The 21,208-nt window shown below is 35.1% G+C and overlaps 1 protein-coding gene across 1 annotated transcript; it reads left to right on the top strand.

The window, feature by feature from the left end:
• The first annotated feature begins 14,651 nt into the window (after positions 1 to 14,651).
• Positions 14,652 to 19,920, top strand: LOC142605634 (protein NRT1/ PTR FAMILY 3.1-like). The gene is made up of 4 exons (XM_075777066.1): positions 14,652 to 14,811; positions 14,923 to 15,140; positions 15,977 to 16,536; positions 18,789 to 19,920. The coding sequence occupies exons 1-4, from the start codon at positions 14,745 to 14,747 to the stop codon at positions 19,681 to 19,683; spliced, it is 1,740 nt and encodes a 579-aa protein (XP_075633181.1). The 5' UTR covers positions 14,652 to 14,744; the 3' UTR covers positions 19,684 to 19,920.
• Positions 19,921 to 21,208: the final 1,288 nt, after the last annotated feature.

Raw genomic sequence — 21,208 nt, 5'->3', positions numbered from 1 at the left:
GATATATCAAAGAAACTCACACCTCATGATCAAATTCATTATTTTCTCAGGATTAAGAGTTCATGCAAATACAAGTCGTGAGTTTATTATTCAATTGACAGCTGTTAGGAGAATAATAAATCTCACACCGGTCCAGTTCAATATGTTTTAACTCTTAAAACATATCAACATATCAACTAGAAATCTCTATTTCCATGATCAAGACAAATCATCTTAGTTGATATGTTATAGTCTTCGCAGATGAAATGCCCAATTTCATCACCGACTACGAACTAAAATTCTGAGTTTACAAAGAACTTGTGATTTATATCTTCTGTGACTTTTCACATAAATCACATACTATGCATCTCATGGACTATATGATAATGTCCCAATATTCATGCTACCATTATTTTAGATAATAGCAAAACAACTTTATTAAACACAACATTAAGTCATACATAATGTCAAAAATAATAGCATACATAGCATCATACAATAGGATTTAAGGGCACACATCCTAACAATCTCCCACTTGCACTAAAGACTATTGTGCACTAGTCTAACTCCCATCTCCTCCAAATGTGACTTGAAAGTCCTTTGGGGCAAGGCTTTGGTAAAGGGATCCGCTAGATTCTTTGCACCATTAATCTTTGCTACTACCACATCTCCACGAGCAAAAATATCTCGAATGATGTGATACTTTCTCTCTATGTGCTTTCCTTTCTTGTGATTCCTCAGATCCTTGGATTGTGCAACCGCTCCACTATTGTCACAGAACAATGTAATAGGAACTTACTCAATTCTCATAACACCAAGATCAAAATGGAATTTCTTGAGCCAAATAGCCTTCTTTGCTGCTTCACAAGCAGCAACACACTCGGCTTACATGGTGGAGTACGCAATACAAGATTGCTTAACACTCCTCCAACATATGGCTCCACCTCCCGAGGTGAAAACACATCCAGATGTGGATTTTCTGAAATCTAGATCCGACTGAAAATCCAAATCTGTATTGCCAATGGGAATCAAATCCTCACAACGGTGAACAAACATATAATCCCTCGTTCTCCTTAGATACTTGAGAATATGCTTTACAACTTGCCAATGTTTAGGTCCTAGACTTGATTGATATCGACTAACCATGCCAACTGAATAACAAATATCCGGTCTAGTACAAAGCATGGCATACATGAGACTTCCCATAGCAGAAGCATAGGAAACTTGTCTCATCATGTTTTCCTCCTCTTGAGTCTTAGGCCTTCTAAAAGGAAGTAATCCTTTCTTGGAGTTTTGCATACTAAATCGTTCTAGGACCTTATCTATATATCCAGCTTGTGACAAACCTAACATCCTATTCTTTTGATCTCACCAAAGCTTGATCCCTAGAATATAGTTAGCTTCGCCCAAGTCTTTCATATCAAATTGGCTTGACAACCAAACTTTGACCGATGACATTACCCCTGTATCATTTCCAAAGAGTAGAATGTCATCTACATAAAGTACTAGGAACATTACTACTTTGTCTTGATGTCTTTTGTACACTCATGGTTCATCAAGATTTTTTTCAAAACCAAATGATTTGATTTCCTGATCAAATCTGATGTTCCATGACCTAGATGCTTGCTTAAGTCCATAAATGTACCTTTTCAACTTGCATACCATATGCTTTTGGTTCTTTACTATGAAACCTTTTGGTTGCAACATATAGATTTCTTCTTCAAGATTGCCATTAAGAAATGAAGTCTTGACATCCATTTTCCAAATCTCATAATCATAATGAGCAGCAATGGATAAGAGAATTCTGATAGACTTAAGCATGGCTACTGGCGAAAAAGTTTCATCATAGTCAATGCCTTCCTTTTGTGTATACCCTTTCGCCACTAGTCTTGCTTTAAAGGTTTCAACATTTCCATCTATCTCTTTCTTCCTCTTGTAAACCCATTTGCAACCAACAAGTTTAATGCCGTTAGGCGCCACTACAAGATCCCAAACTTGATTGAAATACATGGAATCTAATTCAGAATTAATAGCTTGGACCTAATGATGTGCATCTATATTATTCATTGCTTCATCATAAGTGTAGGGATCCGATTCAGACTCTTCTGAGATAGCTTCATAAGTTTCTCCCAAAGCTATGAATCTCATAGGAGGCCGAACAATTTTCCCACTACGACGAGGCACCTATGTACTAGACATCTCATGAATAGTATCTTGTGGTGTATCCAATACATCCACATCATCCCTAGTTTCGTCCATTAGTTGTTTAACTACAAGTTCATTCATTTCAGCCAAGACAACTCTACTTCTAGGAGTAAAATTATTCATATAGTCATTTTCCAAGAATTTGGCATTTGTGCTAACAAACACTTTATTGTCCTTGTGACTATAGAATAAACCTCCAACTTTTCTTTTTGGATACCCTACAAAGAAAACCACTTCTGTTTTAGACTGTAACTTGTCAGACTTTCCTTTAAACACGTGCTGGACAACCCCAAATATGGAGATGTCTCATACTAGGCTTACGCCCATTCCATAACTCTACAGGTGTTTTAGGAACAGACTTCGAAGGTACTAAATTCAGAAGATACATTGCAGCACATAAGGCATATCCCCAAAAAGAAATTGGTAGAGTTGAGTAACTCATCATAGATCTAACCATATCTAAAAGAGTCATATTCCTTCTTTCTGCTACACCATTTTGTTGTGGAGTTCCAGGTGCAGTCAATTGGGATATAATCCCATTTTCAGTCAAGTAATCCTTAAAATCACCAAGAAGGTATTCGCCACCTCGATCAGATCGAATGGCCTTTATGCGTTTACCCAATTGATTCTCAACTTCAACTCTAAACTTTTTGAACTTGTCAAAAGCTTCGGACTTCCACTTTATTAGGTACACATAACCAAATCTAGAGTAATCATCAGTAAAGGTGATGAAATACTCATAACCACCTCTTGCTTGAATTGACATAAGACCACATACATCTGAATGTACTAGTTCTAGCAAATCTTGAGCTTTTCTACCTTTTGCATTAAAAGGTCGTTTGGTCATTTTACCTTCCAAACAAGATTCACAAACTAGAAATTCATCAAAGTCCATGGACCCCAAGAGTCCATCTTTGATAAGTCTTTGAATTCTGTTTAAATTGATATAACCTAAACGCATGTGCCAAAGATATGCTTCACTAGTAGAAGGAAACTTTCTCTTTAATGATTTCACATGTGAATTATTATCTAATTTAGAATTATATAATTCATGCTTATCAGGAGTTAAAATATAAAGACCATCTACAATATTGCCAGAACAGATAAACATTTTATCCTTCTTTATTACAACATTGTCTTTTAGGATAATACAATACCCATGTTTACCTAAATAAGTTGCAGTAATTAAATTCCTAAGAACATTAGGTACAAATAGACAGTCTTCCAATATTAAAACCCTAGACTCAAAGCACAAATTAACAACACCAACAGCTACAACTCTACTCCCATCCGCTAAGGTAAGAAAAAATTCTCCTTCATTCAGTTTTTTGGTCTCCTGAAACCCCTGCAAAGAATTACAGACATGATTAGTACAACCTGAATCCACATACCAGGAATCCGTGGGATTCCGTATCAAACATATTTCAAGAAGAAAGGAAGTTTTCATACCCTTTTTCTTGGCAGCCTTAAACTTTGGACAATTTCTCTTCCAATGTCCTTTCTCACCACAAAGGAAACACTTTCCTTTGAGCTTCTTTCCTTTGTCGGCAACCCCTAAGGCAATTTGCTTACCTTTTTGCTTAGTGAAGTCCTTCTTCTTCTTCTTCTTCTTATCCGTGCCCTTCGACTTAGGTTGAGAAGTAGAAGCTTCACCAACATTGGCTTCAACACTAGAAGTACCAAGGATGCCTTCCGCCGCCACTAACTCATTCATTAATTCAGACAAAGAATAAATCTTATTATTCATATTGTAATTAAGTCTAAATTCCTTGAATGATTCTAGTAGTGACTGGAGTATCATATCCACTTGGGATTCTCTATCAATGTCGGCACCTAAAAGCTTTAATGTATTCAGATTATAGAACATTGTAAGACAATGCTCTCTCACTGAAGTACCTTCAGCCATTTTGGTATTATAAACTTGCCTCATGGTTTCTTGCCTTGCTGAACAGCCTTGCTAAACAGCCTTGCTCACCAAACATCTTCTTCAGACTATGCATTATGTCCGAAGCTAGTTCTACATCCTGCATTTAATGTTGTAGAACATTTGAGATGGATGCTAGGATATAGCACTTGGCCATTTCATTAGATTTCTGCCAACGATCATATCGTTGTTTTTCCTCAAGAGGAGCATCTAATAAAGGATAGCTAGGACATGGTTGAGTAAGCACATATTTGTGCTCTTCAGCAGTTAAAACAATGTTCAAATTTTTTTTCCAGTCAACATAGTTGAATCCAGTCAGTTTGTTTTGATTAAGAATAGAAACAAGTGGGCTAAATGATGCCATGTTCAAATCTGAAAATAATAAACATGAATATAATAAGTAAACTGGACGTTATCAATTTAGCACATAAACATATATAATGAAATCTTAATAAAACCATAACATAATATATGCAACGACAACCTAATCCCATATTCAATATTCCTCAGCATAGAGTGAACATTAAATACTATGATTGATTGAAAACTATTCTCATTATTAGTGCTATCATGATAACTCTTATCAAACACTAATAATATGCCGTTTTTAAGTTTAGCCTCTAAGTAATAATAGTAAGAACTCAGCATAGAGAATACTATAATACTTAGTCTAGTGTATACCATTGTCTAGAATCATGTGTAGCCACATTTCATCCATTTAACAGGTTTATTTTGTAGTACCATGATAAAACACCCTCCGCATGGAATACAAAGCTCGAAGCTAAGACAAGGCGTCTGATCAAACCACTATAAACCAAGAAATCCAATCTTGTAGGACCATGAAATAAATACTTTCCACATGGAATGCTAAGCTCTAGGCAAAGACAAAGTATATATTTCACACTACTATGAACCAACAATGGAGGCCGTGAGATGCAACCTTTGTATCTCTCCCCCACTAGATTTTTTAAGATAAAGGTTTTTAAATCTAAAACATGCATAAACTAATTACACATTGCCTTGCTCTTTATATATGTAAAAACACTTATAAAAATTCTGAATCCACAGTCCTCGATTGATCCTCGACAGATTCTCGATCGATCGAGAATAAGTTCTATGAAGCTCGATTGATTCTCGACAGATCCTCGATAGATCGAAAGATCTTCTGTCAGCTCGATAGATTCTCGACAGATCCTTAATCAATCGAGTGTCATGAATTTCGACTTTTCTAGAATTTTTCTAAGACAGTTTTTCTACGTTTTCATATACAAAACAACCAGTATACGATCATAATGAACAGAAATTGATATCAAAACTGAATTACATTGATGCTATAGCCTTAAAACTCAATTTAAAATACTTAAACTAAAAATTAAACAACATCATAACATCAAAATCAGTTTTTATTAAACAATAATTTCAAGAACCATGCAGAAAACAAATTTCTAACAACATGAAACTATTGTCTATAATTCCAAAACTATAAACATGTTAAATAGATACGAAATAAAGACCGCTCTGATACCATTTGAATGAAATATGCATGTGTACAGCGAAAAAATAACGGATCTACTTCATTCATAAAAGTTAACATGTACTAAATAAGTTTCAGAACTTAAGAACAAGAGAATGTACCTTGGAGCAGTGAATTTCAAAATTGAAGATCAATATCACTTGGGAACACTTTTAATCTTCACTCTAATTCCACTAACGCCCAAGATGTGTGGTCTCTCAATCAGTTCCAAAGGGAGAATGTCAAAGTATCTAATACTTACATACACCACTTCACAATGGTGTTCTTTTAAAAATTCTCTATAGAAAATTTTGTATGTTTTTCCCTTTGTGTTTAACCGATTATCTAATTGGGGTGGCTTTTTGGGTCTTTCCAATTGGGGTGGCTTTTTGGGTCTTTCCAATTGGGGCTTAAGTGTGTGGCTTGGAGTGGGACCAAAAGGCACCAATAAGACACTATCTCCAATAGGCCTTGGGCTTTTCTGTCAACTCTTGACAAGTCCAAAGTTATCATTAACTATATTTAATACCACTATATAAATATAGTTGCACTCTAGACCTTATCTATAAATTATATCCCAAGACTTTATTATATATGGAACCCCTTCATAAAATATTTGTAGTAACACAAAGTCATAAATGTAGACTGCCACTTTGTAATACTACATCGCATCCTTAAGTACCTGGTTTAATCCTTTAAGTTATTCATTATATATTTATGAAATCCAATCTCATAAATATATACTCTAGTAACTATTTACTAAAGTTGTTAGGCCTAACATTCTGAATAACAAACCCATTAAACTTATCTCAAGGGAATATTTTGTATCTCCATTAAGAGACTATGAATTTCATCTTGAGAATATATGTTCCATCAACATTAAATGTGATTGCCCAACATACTGAGGTTTTGACCGTAACTCTAGATCTCACTCCTAATATATCAAAATAACCTACACCTCATGATCAAGTCCATTATTCTCTCAGGATTAAGAGTTCATGCAAATATAAGTCGTAAGTTTATTATTCATTTGACAGTCGTTAGGAGAATAATAAATCTCTCACCGGTCTAGTTCAATATGTTTTAACTCTTAAAATATATCAACATATCAACTAGAAATCTCCATTTCCATGATTAAGACAAATCATCTTAGTTGATATGTTATAGTCTTCGCAGATGAAATGCCCAATTTCATCACCGACTACGAACTAAAATTCTGAGTTTACAAAGAACTTGTGATTTATATCTTCTGTGACTTTTCACATAAATCACATACTATGCATCTCATGGACTATATGATAATGTCTCAATATTCATGTTACCATTATTTTAGATAATAGCAAAATAACTTTATTAAACACAACATTAAGTCATACATAATATCAAAAATAATAACACACATAACATCATACAATAGGATTTAAGGGCACACATCCTAACATTCCTCAAGTTGGTGTGTTAGTCACGTACTTGGATCTGTGCATTGATTGGTTAGTCAAGTATTGGGAGTCGTGCATTGAAAGGAGAGATTGTCACTACATTACAAGTCTAATTGGGTATTGGGATAAGGATTCAACTGTAAGTTGGTATAAGGTACTGAGATTCCTTTACTTGTAACCACTTGTTTTGATAATAGTGGATTCTCGGGAGTGATGACTTTAAATTTACCTTGTGGAGTTTTACCTTGGTTGTTTTTCCCATTCGTAAACAAATCACCTGTGTCAAATTTATTTTCTACTGCATTTAACTTAGTTGGTGATTTTTTTTTATGCTATCACGCTTATTATATGTAATTGAATCTAATTAATTAACTTGGCTAATTAATTGATTAATTTACTAAGTGGGTCAATACATTTTTGGCCTATCAGCTTCTATCCAGATAATATAGAGTTTAGACTCTAAGGGTCCGTTTGGTTGGAGGGAAAGAAAAGTGGATGATAGAAAATAGAGAATGGATAGAAAAGTAGAAGGATAGAATAGATTTAGTTTTTTCTCATATGTGTTTGGTTAGGAGGATGGAAAAGTTGAGAGATAAAAAACTATGAAAAATAAAGTTGGTATAAATTTACAATTATGTCCCTATTAAATAAAACAAAAGGCAACACAATTTTATACGCATTTTTTTTTATTAAAAAATTTGTGCATGGACACTTCACTTTTTTTTTTAAGCACAAAAAAAAAAAAAAATAAATAAAGGATCCAAAACTAGTGGAAAAAATAAAGAAAAAAGAAAAAAAAAACCCAAAAGTACCAACTAAACAATAAAATAGAAGAAGAAAAAAGAAAAACACAAGACTAACTAAACAGTGGAATAAATCGAAAAATAAAAAGAAGAAAAAAAAAAGAAAAAAAAAAAAACTTGCTTGTTGGTGGTGAAGGACAATTTTGTCAAAAATACACCTTCCCCTTTTCACTTTCATTTTATCTCCAATATGGAGAGATCAAGTTTTGGTGGAACTGGAGAGAACTACTAGGCCCCATCATTTTTCTCCTCCCCTCCCCTCCTAACCAAACACATTCATTTTTAGGCTTCTATCCTATTTTATCTCATTTATTTTTCATCATCCCTATTCCATCTCCAATCAAACAAACCCCAAGGCTCATCTAACGAGCATATAGCAATATTATTTCCTAATCAACAAACATGGCAAAAAAGAACATCCTGGAAACCAAAGGCAATAACTTTGATATCTTGGATAATGTGACCATAAGAGGATTTGGAAATATAAATAGCTCTGATAATAATCTTTGAGTCGCGTTCAACCATCACCTTCTCATAACCCAGCTTATTAGCAAACAAAGTATCTCGACGAGCTGTTAGCATTTCCACCATCTCTACCAAAGTAGGCTGTGAAATATGTTGTGATAAAGCAACTATAACTAATCATGGTTATCATGGTTCAAACAACAACCAAACACATGTATAATGCAATGCAATTTACATGAACTGACCTAAGGGTTGGTTCTATGGGATTTTACAACATGGGTAGAAGGTAGGTTAAAGGTCCCCACAAGCTAGGACGTTGTACAACCTAATTTGTGATGCTAGGAGCGTCACGTAGGTTTGAACAGTATAGTTTGTCCCTGAAAAACCACCATAGTATAACCATGATGATCCTTGTCGCGGTGGGTGGTAGGTTCACTGCTGGCTATGTGAGTCTCAGGAAGACCACAATCCATGGCTAATACTACTGGGCTTCCAGGCTAGCACACAAATAACATAAATTTCATTTGAGCAAATGATGCATGACATGCAATATAATGACATATTAGGCATATTAAATTCAAAAAAGCAATAAACAAACAATGACATGGTTGGGCACCATAACCTAATTGAAGCTTAGCTCTCAATATCCCCAGCGGAGTTGCCACTGTGAGAGACCGCGTCCTCGACCCTGGTTTTTTGGTGTTGGGAAAAACTAATGTGAATGGGTGGAATCGTGTTATTGTCTCGCAAAATTGAGGTTCGACTGATTATATTTTCCCTTCTAGATTAAGGGTTTTACAATGGAGTCACCACTTAGTTAATTGTCGTAATAAATAAGAAAACCATAGTTGAAAAACTCTTTATTTTATTTATTTGAAATTGAATTATAATTGATCATAGGAAATTACATGGCTTTGGTCCTATATACAATCTAAGAAAAGTATATGGCTAAGTTTCCTAGTTACAATCTAGAGATTGAAAATTACATTGATAAGTAGTTTATCTATTAACCCGTGATCTAAGCTCGGAGATTATGTTACAAGATGGGAAGGTGTTAAACACCCATCTTGCCTAGTGAAACCGGTCTTCTAGATTATGGTGACCAACATTCATATCATATCATCCAATATGTTATGAATCAATTTGCATGCTGAATTTAATGTGTGTGCATGTGATATCCTAGATTCAAGGATTTGAGAGAATTACGAAATAGACATGTTTTTCATATTTTTAATGTGGATTTAAGATCAAAGCTAGTGCCATGCATGAATATGTGATGAACTACTAAGAACACGTGAAGAACGCATATGAACATTTAAGAACATTCAAACATATTCAAGGAATTTAAATAAACACTAGCATGCTCTAATCCTAATCTTAGTATAATAATATTAAAAACAAGTTAGGGAAAGGGATTATGCCTACATGCAAGATCCACACAGTGGATGAGGAGACTCTTGATGGAGGTCCTAAGGGTGGAGTAGAAAAGAAAAACTTGGAGAGGGATGGTGAGTCTCACTCAATATCTTGAGTCTCGAAAAGACCAAGATATAACAAGACTACTCTACTTTACTAGAACTCAAGAGAGGAGAAGAGGGGGTTTTGTGAGCCTTGGAATGGAGGAAGGGGGTATTTATATAGTAGTAGTGGAAAAAATATGAATGGAATATCATTTAATGTCATTTAGTGAAAAAAATATGAATGGTATTGTGCCCTCCTTGAATAAAATCTCTCCTTGAGCGCTTTAGCCTTTTCTTTTTCTAGTAATGCCGCTATGTCAACCATTGTTATGAAGCATTGTTCCTAATTTTGAGTGCCTCCACCTATGTGGTTTCTTCCTTGTCCACTACATTCTCAGGATTGTGTTGACTACCCTTTTCTTTAGTCTTATCCACCTTTAGTTGGCGTATTTCCTCCATCACCTGCCTCTGAGAATACTGCACTGACTATAGTACCTCAATGAAAAAGTTGGTGTTGTCTGCGGGGTTTCTTTGTTGTGGTTGTGGCTCCACCCCCACTACGTTGGTGCCCATCGCCTGGTTGGGAAGGCAGAGAGTGGCTGGCCATGACTCTACCTACGATGGCACAACACTCATGCTCTGTGTTTTCTTCGATCTAGGAGGCATGGCTCATGAAGGAATTGCCTGTCCTTCCCTGTCTGTTTCCCAACCCCCTAATAAAGTCACCAATTTAATGTGGGGACCTTTTTACGTTGATAGGTTTGAGCCCATTTCCTACATGGAGGCCTGTGAGTTAGTGGTTAAGGGAGTCGAGACCGGCCCCTTGGGAATTATACCGCAGGCTAGCTTGTGCGCAAGCCAGCCATGCCCAATGTTGAGATAGCTCGAGAATGGTATGGCAAGCTGGGCACAACAGGTATAGTAGTGGCAGGATAACTATCACAACTAGCACAACAAAAAATACTACAATTATCGCAGATAAATAAAAGGGGTTACAGCAAAACAACTAATACAACAAATAGAGTAAGGATGTTGCAGTAGAATAATTAATAACTTGGAAAACACTACAACAGAATGAATAAGAGCAGAAAATTCAAATAAAATAAAATATTCCGAAGTGGGAGGATAACTACGATTCTAAATGAGCACGATAACGTTAGCTCGCTCTTCCAATCCTGGGTCATTCAGCAAGAGCACAGCCAGAAAGGAAACCAGACGCCAACATGGGTAATCTCGTTACAAGTTTCTACCATTAAAGTTACTCGTGCTAGAGAAAGGTGGTCTACTGATGCATGCCTCTATTTTTGCTGTATTCTCTCCCTTCCTTCTTTTTTCACCACTTAGTTTTTGTTTTTCTTTTCTTTTTCTTTGGTTCTTTATTCTTTCTTACTCTTTTCTCCTTCCGTCCTTCCTTTCATGATTACCGCTCTCCCTTTTTATACTACTTGATTCTGTGGGATTTCTCCCTTTCATCCCTAAGGCTCCACCAACCATTTTTGGTTTTTTTGTGAGCATCTTTCTAGATCGCCCACTAACCCATTGGTTGCCCAGCCGCTACCTCTGCTCAGAGCATGCTTACTGCACCACTCCCCATCCCCAGACAAAATTCCATGTGTTGTTTCTCTCCTTTCTTGATTTTTACCTCCTTTAATGGATAAGGATTAGGCTACCTCACCACCTACCTCTATGACATGCATCAAGTGACCTCATCCCTTTCCTTGCCTCTTTTGGGTGAAATATCATCCTGGCAAGGGATTTTCTCAAAAGAAGCCTTGACAGGAACCCTAGAATATACCCTCTTTTCTCCCCACCACCAAACCACACCCTCTGAATCCCTTGACTAAGGGCCCACCTCCCTTGTATTGGCTGGGTACAAGTAAGTGGTGCTCCAGCCCTTGTGTGAGCTCCATTATCCTCTACGTTTATCTTCTTTTACTCCCACACCATTCATGATGTTCTTGCCTTGTCTCATTTTGCTGCATGTGTTGGGCTTGTGCTTATCTCCCATGGTGTGAAGGGTGTGTGGGCTTTCAGGCTTGTATTGCTTCCCTTCCTTTCCTACGGACTGGGTATTGTCTGGGCAGAAGTTTCTGCCCTTCCAACCCACCTGGCTTCTATTTTTGTTGTTCCTTTTCCTGTCAAGCCGATGAGCCTACTAGCTGTCATTCCTACCACATTGGCCCATTGGGTTTATGACCTCTTCTCTTGGGCTTCTCGAGCCCATTTACTCTACATTTACCTCTTATTGCATTCATGAGCCTGTTGGTTGTCATTCCTACCACGTTGACCCATTGAATTTATTACCTTACTTTTACCACTTACACTCCTTTTTCCTCATATTTTCCTTATTCTTGGGCTTCTTCTGCCATTGGGCATTTTGTCAAAAATTGGCATCAACACCACTTAATGGGACAGGGCATTGTTGGGCTTTTCACCGGTAATGGGCAAGAGCTCTTGAATTCTAGAACATAATTCATAGCCAAGTAGTTCAGTTTGTCAAGAAGTAAAGTTGGTTTACCTATCCAGAGTTGGTTGCATCTCTACCAAAGTAAAGAAACCAACATAGCAATACATTGTGATGCAATCATCTACTAACAAAGACAAACACAAAACACCATTGTTTCTTACTATATTAGAGCATTTGCATCAGCTCATGCAAAAATTTATGTCTATTTTAGTATAATAATCTATTTTTTTATTTTATATACTCACATCAGATTATTTATTTTACACTATATTTCATCAAAATACCATTTTCTTATCAATTTTTTATTATTATCTCAAATCATCTCTCTATTTTGCAACCAAAAATCACTGCTCTTAATTTACATAATTTCTAAAACATTCATTTGCATAGCTATAGTAATTGTGTAAATTTTTCCAATCAACCTCAAAATACACCCACATCAATCTATGTATCATTGTACAAAAATTCATTTGTGCTATAGTTATTGTGTAAACTTGCAAAAATACATTTACTAATATTGGCTTATTTTTGGGTTGATTGGACAAATTTAAGGTCTTATGTATTTTACAATTGATGTAAATGCTGTTACAATAAAATCAATGTAAAATTTTAGGGCAATCCACATATAAAATTGTAAAAAGAAAAAAAATACATTCATATATATATATATCAAGACTAGGGGCCCGAGCTCCCTTAGATCCCACCTATTTCCATCCCTAGTCAGATGGTACTAGAAATAATAAGTAATTAATATAATATTATTGTGTATAAATGCATATCTTAACATATTGTACTCATTTGATTTTTGGTCTTAAATAAAGCCACATGGTAAACTTCAACACGATTAAGAGTATTTATTGTATATATTTTATGGGTCTGATTAATGTATGCGTTGAGAGCATTCATTAATCATTTATTTTTTGAAACTTTTTATGTGAAATTTAAAAAGTGTTAAAAAGGAGTTAGTTCTTTTTTCATTTTTTTATAAATTTTTTTATAAATGGTTTATTATTGGATCCCTAAGGGCGTCTATCAATAAAACTCGTATTTTCTGTCTTGCTCTATCGTTCAATTAGTAGAAGTAATCAATTTCAATAATTTTCTGTGCTGACCTGTGCTATTGTTGAACTGCAGTGAACCGTGAAATGACAAAACAACCAATAAAACTTATGACGTGGCAAATATAGTGGATCAAAGATATATGTCAGCATGCTTCAGATTCCACTCCCTAGTACCTTGAACCCAAACCTTCTCTTATTTTTAGGATTTTATTTTTATTTTTCTTATTTATACATTAGACACTACCCAGGATATTATTCTTAGTTTACCGGCTATACCAGGTGTGCATTTTGAATTGTGATATTATTTTGATTCTTTCAAGGTTCTATTTGGTTAGGGTGAAAATAGGAGGATGAAAAAGAAGGAAAGGGAAATAAGATGAAAAATAGAATTTTTTATTGTTTGGTTCAGGAGAGAAAATAAGAGAGAAAGAAAATAGTGTGGAAAATAATCCCTTCAGACTCACATAATTTTGTCCTCCCAATTTGGGAGGAAAACTAAAGAGAAAAGATGATATGAGTAATAAATTACACAAATATCCTCACCTTTATTGTACTCATCTACCCCTCTCAGTTTCCCACTGATTGTGACCTGATTAACCTTTTACCTCTTCATCCTTATCTCTTTTTTAGTATCTTCATGACAGCAACCTAAACTCCAATTTTTTTTTTTGCCTTGTCCTCATTCTATTGTTTCTTGTCCTCATTATATTCCTCATTAATCTATTGTTTCTTGTTGATTTTTTGTTTTTGTTTTGCATGACATTCAATTTTTATATTATTTAATGAGTGTAAATATATCTATTTCTCATATATATTATATAAGAATGACATAATAGTCAATTTATATAAACTACATTTTTCATCCTCTTATTTTTCTCTCAAACTAAACAAAAAAGTTTTCCACCCTCCCACTTTTTCATCATTCCAACCAAACACACACGAGGGAAAACTAAATCTTTTCTATCCTCTCACTATTTTTTCATCCTCCCACTTTTTTATTCCTCCAACCAAACGGATCCTAAGTCTTAGCCAATAATAATAATAAGTAAAGTTCAGTCAGTCCATAAGTCCTTATCTCCGAATCACATATCATCAGTAATATGTTACACTTCACATCAAGATAATAATAATAATAATAATAATAATAATGATATGTTACACAAGTTGAGGAAAAAGTTAAAAAATGACAATGACTTCTCTGTCCAACCCTATTACCCACCAGTGTTTGTGTTTAATTTTAAACAAAGATTAATTCTAAACATTTAGTCTTAAACATCTCACTCGTGGCCATACACGTGTATAATAGAAAATCTTACGAGGACAGGTTACATTAAGTAATTACTGCGTTCAAATTTTCAGTCCACAGAGCTTATAAATAAGAGGGTTTGCTACTTTGGGGTGCCATTGTAGTACTAGAACACTAAGAAGATGGAGGAGAAAGGGAACCATGGAAGAAGGGAAAAAGGAGGGTGGGTCACGATGCCCTTCATCTTTGGTAAGCTTTCGCAGCACTCATACAACAAACTTAATTTTCTCTTTTGCTTCTTTTGTTTTATGAGGATATACTAGTTTTGATGATGATTTTGTTTTTTTTTTTTGTGTGTAGCAAACGAGATTAGTGAGAAGTTGGCTGTGGTAGGATTTAGTACTAATATGATTAACTACTTAACAACACAGCTGCATATGCCTGTAACCAAAGCAGCTAACACCCTCACCAACTTTGGAGGGACTGCAAGCTTGACACCTTTGCTTGGGGCCTTCATCTCTGATGCATTTGTTGGTCGGTTCTGGACCATAACAGTTGCTTCCATCGTATACCAAATAGTAAGGACTCTCTCTCTCTCTCTCTCTCTCTCTCTCTCTCTAAAATGAAGTTGAGGTGTAAATATGACATACATCAAGGATATTCCTATAAAATGTTGAGGTGCTACCAATAATATCCGTGTGATGATGATATAGAGTGATAAAGAGAGAAACAAAGAATATCACTGTCGTGTAAACAAATAGTTTAATGAGTAAGTATTACACAATCCCTAAAGAACATTTTATATATATTTTTTCTTCTTCTTTTAAAAAAAAGATCATAAATTCTCCATTTTTATATCACGTTCCTTATTTTTACACTGCAAAATGGTTTTTATAAATCTACAGAAAAAGAAAAAGAAATTTTAGAAATTCATTTGATTATCCAATCAACTAATTAAGATAAAAAGACATAGAATTGCCTACTTAATTGAAGAAATTTAAGTGGTTTTCCTTAAAGATTATCCAAACAACAAACAAAATTTTAGACAATATAGATAAGTTCTAAAACAGTCTTTTTTATTATTTTTTATTATTATATAATAGTTCTATAACAGTCTTGATTCTCTAGTATGCATTAGCTGTATGGCATACTAGTATACTACTTATAACATCTAAGTAACTAGCACCATTAAAAAAATGACTTACCCCATAAATATTATACTCCCAAACCAGAATACTTCCATCAAAATTCTAGTTCAATTACTTATTGTCAAGTCTTAAATTTACTGTGCTAATAATAAAAAATATATGATAAAAGGGGAATACGTTATCTTTTTTCTCCCCTTCCTTTCTTGTGTTATCTTCACCTAAGCAAGGAGTTTGTTTTCCTCCTAATTTGGAAAATATATGCGTAGGGCATGATTAGCTTAACACTCTCAGCAGTACTGCCACAACGTAGGCCACCACCATGTAAAGGTGATCAAGTCTGTAGAGAAGCCGATGCGGGACAGGAGGCAATCCTATACCTATCTCTCCTACTAGGAGCCCTAGGATCTGGTGGGATCCGACCCTGTGTAGTGGCATTCGGGGCAGATCAATTTGATGAGACGGATCCTAAGCAAAACACCAAGACATGGACTTTTTTCAACTGGTACTATTTTGTCATGGGGGCATCCATACTAGTGGCTGTGACCGTTCTTGTTTATATTCAAGATAACGTTGGATGGGGTTGGGGCCTTGGCATTCCCACCATCGCTATGTTAATTTCAGTTATTACTTTTATTATCGGGTACCCGCTTTACCGGAACTTGGATCCGGTTGGGAGTCCATTTACCCGGTTGGTACAAGTGATTGTGGCCGCCTACAAGAAGAGAAAGCTGCCAATAGTTGGTGATCCTAAATTATTATACCAAAATGACGAGCTTGATGCCTTAATTTCTTTGGCAGGGAAACTTGTTCACACTAAGCACATGAAGTAAGTGCCACTTTCTATCTCTCAAAAGTTACATCAATTAAGGAGGGTTATCTAATTTGGAAATTCGTTGCATCCAAGGGCACTATAGAATTTGGTACTTGGTAGGCTATTGCATTGCATGCAGTTGCTACATAAACGTTGCACGCGGCTTTTGAAACCTTTCGCCCCCAACTTTTTTTAAAACAAAAGAAATTTCCCTCTTGCATCTATCAACTCTAAAAACGGTGTACAAGGAATCCTTGTATGTACCCATGAACTTAATTAGGAATATGATTCTCTCTGTATTATTAGAAGTAGAAATAGTACATCTCAAGATTAATATTTTAATTCTGGATTTAATAGTACTATATAAATTATCACATCATTTAAATTATTAAATAACTTGTCGGTTTTTATATCTTTGAATTTCTAATATGTAATATGAACACCCTTCTTCCTTCCCCGCCACCACCATTCGTTGATAGATTTAATTTAATTAGCTAAATTTCCTTCCCTCACTTATCTACCTAGTGTCTCTTAAAGGCACTATGGTCACGAAGTATAATATATGTGTGACATTATCCTCATCCTATATTTTAATTTTTAATTACAATAACATATGAATATGAGAAAAATTTACCATGTATGGGGTGTATGTATTCTCCCTCGCATATGGAATTGTTTCACCGACCCCATCTGAAATGGAGATACATTAGCTGATGCATGTTATATCATCTCATGAATATGATCAGTAATTATCTTTATATACGATTTGCCAATAGAAACAACCTTTTCCTTTTTCACACTAATGAAGAGATAGAAAAGTGATAAATTAGCTAATATCTTGCATAATAATGGTAAGTTTTAGAAAGTTATTCATCCATTGAACATTGATGGAAATCTGATTTCTCTTTTTGAGAAATAAGGAAACAAAATCAATTATTTGAAGTACATCAAATAAAAAGAAACATCAAAACATCTTCCCCTGAAATTTTACTCCTACGTTTAAGGGTTTTTTTTTTTCTTTTTTTTTTTGGGCTGAAAACTTGCATATTTATTTTCACAAAACTAAAAGTCATCCTGGTAAACATTTTTTTTTAAAGTAGTAAACATGAATAATTTTACAAAAAAGACATTGGCCCTAGGATGAAAAAGGATTTCCCTTTGTATGACCCACATCATTGTCATGCAATAGGAAACAACTTGGTATTGCTTTATGTTGGTAACAAAATTTTTTACCTCATCTCTCATTATTATTATTATATTTTGTTAATTTCCTTTTTGTCTTGGTATGATTGGAATCAATAGAGGTCACGGATCACCAATTCGGTGGTTGCATTGTCATCGTCTATTATGGGGAGACAATTATCATATATGGCTGTCATTAACTGGAAGCCCACGGACGACTCAATCATTGTCCATGGAATGTAGGGGCCGCATTCTTAGAACATGTTGAGCAGCGTGCCACCTTTTTTTATAAACATGTTGATCAGCACCACATACTATATTTCTATCATATCATATACGGTAACCTTTTAGCTAAGCAACAAAAGTCTGAGTGTCCTCTCTCCTTTAGGAACTGATAAGAGTCGTCCTACCTCAAATTATTAAGATATGTCAAAAGTCTGACTCATCCCTACTTATTACCTAATTTCCATGACTCATCCATTGGAAAAGTTTCTTTTCTCTCCCTCTTTCTTCCTTTATATTTTTCTGTCTTCTCTTACATATATTATATTTGTTTTTATTTCCCGTTTTGTTTGAGGTTTAAGAGATAGTGGAGTAATATATATAATATGCCCCAATTGATTCTCAAAATATATATATATATATATATATATATATATATATATATACCCCAACTAAATTAGTAAGTTTTAAAACATAATTTTTTTCATAATTTTTTTACAAATAATTTATTCATAATAAAAGTAATATCGAGATAGATACAATGAAAATAATATAGTCCAATCAAAATAGGAAATATACAGTTAGTGTGAAAAACATCATGTCCATACATTATTCTTACAAAATATATCACCTTTTTTGCCATGGAGTTACCAAATTAATACAGTACTAAGTTGCATACTATTTATAGAAAAATGTGTAGCCTTTTAGTTCTTTTAGCTTAAAAGCCCAATGGGCTTCCTTGTGGGTCATAATTAGGCCCCCTATTTTCAGCCCATGAGAGACCCACCCAGATATTGTCACAGACGACACTTTTGAAGCTAGAATTGTACTAATTTCTAGCATGTATATGCTTATTTTTGCAGGTTCCTTGACAAGGCAGCTATTGTTACAGAAGAAGACAACCTCAAATCTGGGCAAGCACCAAACTTTTGGAGATTGAACACTGTTCATAGAGTGGAAGAATTAAAATCAGTGATCCGAATGGGTCCTATATGGGCTGCAGGCATCCTTCTTATCACAGCCTATGCACAACAAAGCACATTCTCACTTCTACAAGCCCAAACCATGAATAGGCACATCACAAAATCCTTCCAAATTCCTGCTGGCTCCATGACTGTCTTCTCCTATGTCACCATGCTCATCACAATCGCATTTTATGACCGTCTTTTCATTCCCTTAGCTCGCAAATTCACTGGGCTTGACCGTGGCATCACCTTCTTGCATCGAATGGGAATTGGGTTTGTTATCTCCATACTCGCCACTCTAGTTGCCGGGTTCGTGGAAGTGAAGCGTAAAAATGTGGCTTTAGCACACGGGCTCATCGATCAGCCTCATCCTGCTATCCCTATATCAGTATTTTGGCTTGTACCACAGTACTGCCTTCATGGGATTGCTGAAGCTTTCATGTCCATAGGACATCTTGAGTTTTTCTACGACCAGGCACCAGAAAGCATGAGGAGCACTGCTATGGCATTGTTTTGGTTGGCTATTTCATTTGGGAATTATGTCAGCTCGCTACTGGTTAGCGTAGTGCACAAGTTTAGTGCTGGGCCTAATGGATCAAACTGGCTTCGGAATGACAATCTGAGTAAGGGAAAGTTGGAATACTTTTACTGGCTACTCACATTGTTGCAAGTCGTAAATCTTATTTACTACTTGTATTGCGCCAAAATATATACATATAAGCCTGTTCAGGTGCATGGGAAAGAAAGTGGTACTTCTGAAGAAGATGGAGTCGAGCTTGCAAACCGGGTTTAGTTGCAGCTTTAGGCACCGTTGGGGTTCAATACAGACCCTTTTTTGTAGCTTCACTCCTTCTAAATGATGTGAATGTAAAATAAAGATAGAATTAAGGTATCAATTAATATCACTATATAAAAAAGAAGAGTAATGCTATATAGTCACAAATTATTATACGAACAATTTTACAGATGGTTGATATGATAAATCCATACTTAATTGTTTTGTTTTACGGCAATTAGGTAATGGGTGAAGCCAAAGGAAAATTATAGAAAATTTCAGGAGTATAACAAATCCATACTCATTCTTCTCACATGAAAAATGGGTTTCACTATAAATTTAATTAGTAAAATTCACTATTCTATGAGATGAGAAAGTACACATTTATTGTTTTTTTGAGGCAATTAATATCTTTCGCAACAACTTTTTTGCTATCATCATTTTCTTAAAGAAACAAACATACACAAGATAGAGAGAATGAGATTCTAGCACAAAAGCAATTCACAAAGTCCACTTAAAAGTTATCGAAGCTCTTAAAAGGAATGTGGAGTAAGTTATCATTGAGGAGGAAACTGATGTTCTTGAATAAAATATGGGGAGGCCAAGCTAAAACTCAACGTTGGGCTTTAAGATGATACCCAAAAGCTTTGGTGTAGTGATAAACTTATCCAAAAAAGAGAATAGATTAGTAGTTCTGTTACAACAATGCAAGAAAATAAAATTCTCCAGCAATAAGGTAAAATTAAACTAATGGTCCAGCAATCAATTATTGAACAAATTGAAGAAAGTGTTCACTTCAAAAAGTTATTGTGTGTCTCGGTCAAGATGGTCCAAGGTACTTTCTGCTACTACTATGTCAATATGAGGAGAAAATTTTATTGTTACAAACACAAATATCTCTCAATGGAAAAACAAAAAGTAAAGACCAAAGGTTCCATGGTGAGAAGAAAGGGGTTATTTAGCGTGATATAAAGGGAGAGAGAGAGACTCCAGCATTTTGCAGCAGATGTTAAACCAAGATTCTTAGTGAATGTAGGATAAGTGTGGGGTATTATAGGCTATTTTGAGTGAATGGGTGTGTGAGTTCATAGTAAAATGGAGGGAAATAATGATGAGACTAAGTCTTTAGTGGGGAAGAAGGTTGATTATGACTGATTAAGGACCATTTATGGACTTAGGATTTGTAGAAAACGAAAAAGGAATGTTTGAGGTTAGGTGAGTGTGGGCTTTTAGGGACTGAGAGAGATCATTTATGAGTTGGGGAAACTAATCTACAAGCTAAAATATGGCAAAGTGACAAGAATAACAGAAATTTCAAGGAGGTTAGTGTGTATGTTGATGGAGCTGCTGTGATTACCCTTTTATAGTGGAGTTTAGGGGGTGATTAGCAAGAATCCAAAAACATAGGGCTAATCAACAAGAAGAGGGGCAGACTGCACATCCTAGGATTTGGCTATAAATGGGTGATTTTCTTTTGGGCTACCTTGCTTCTTTGGGTACTATCAGACATGAGTGAATATTTGGGTAATCTTGCATTACATGC

The sequence above is a fragment of the Castanea sativa genome, chromosome 8 (assembly GCF_040712315.1).
Source record: "Castanea sativa cultivar Marrone di Chiusa Pesio chromosome 8, ASM4071231v1".
NCBI lineage: Eukaryota > Viridiplantae > Streptophyta > Magnoliopsida > Fagales > Fagaceae > Castanea > Castanea sativa.
Note: the sequence above shows the minus strand (reverse complement) of the source record. Positions and strands in the feature narration are given on the sequence as shown.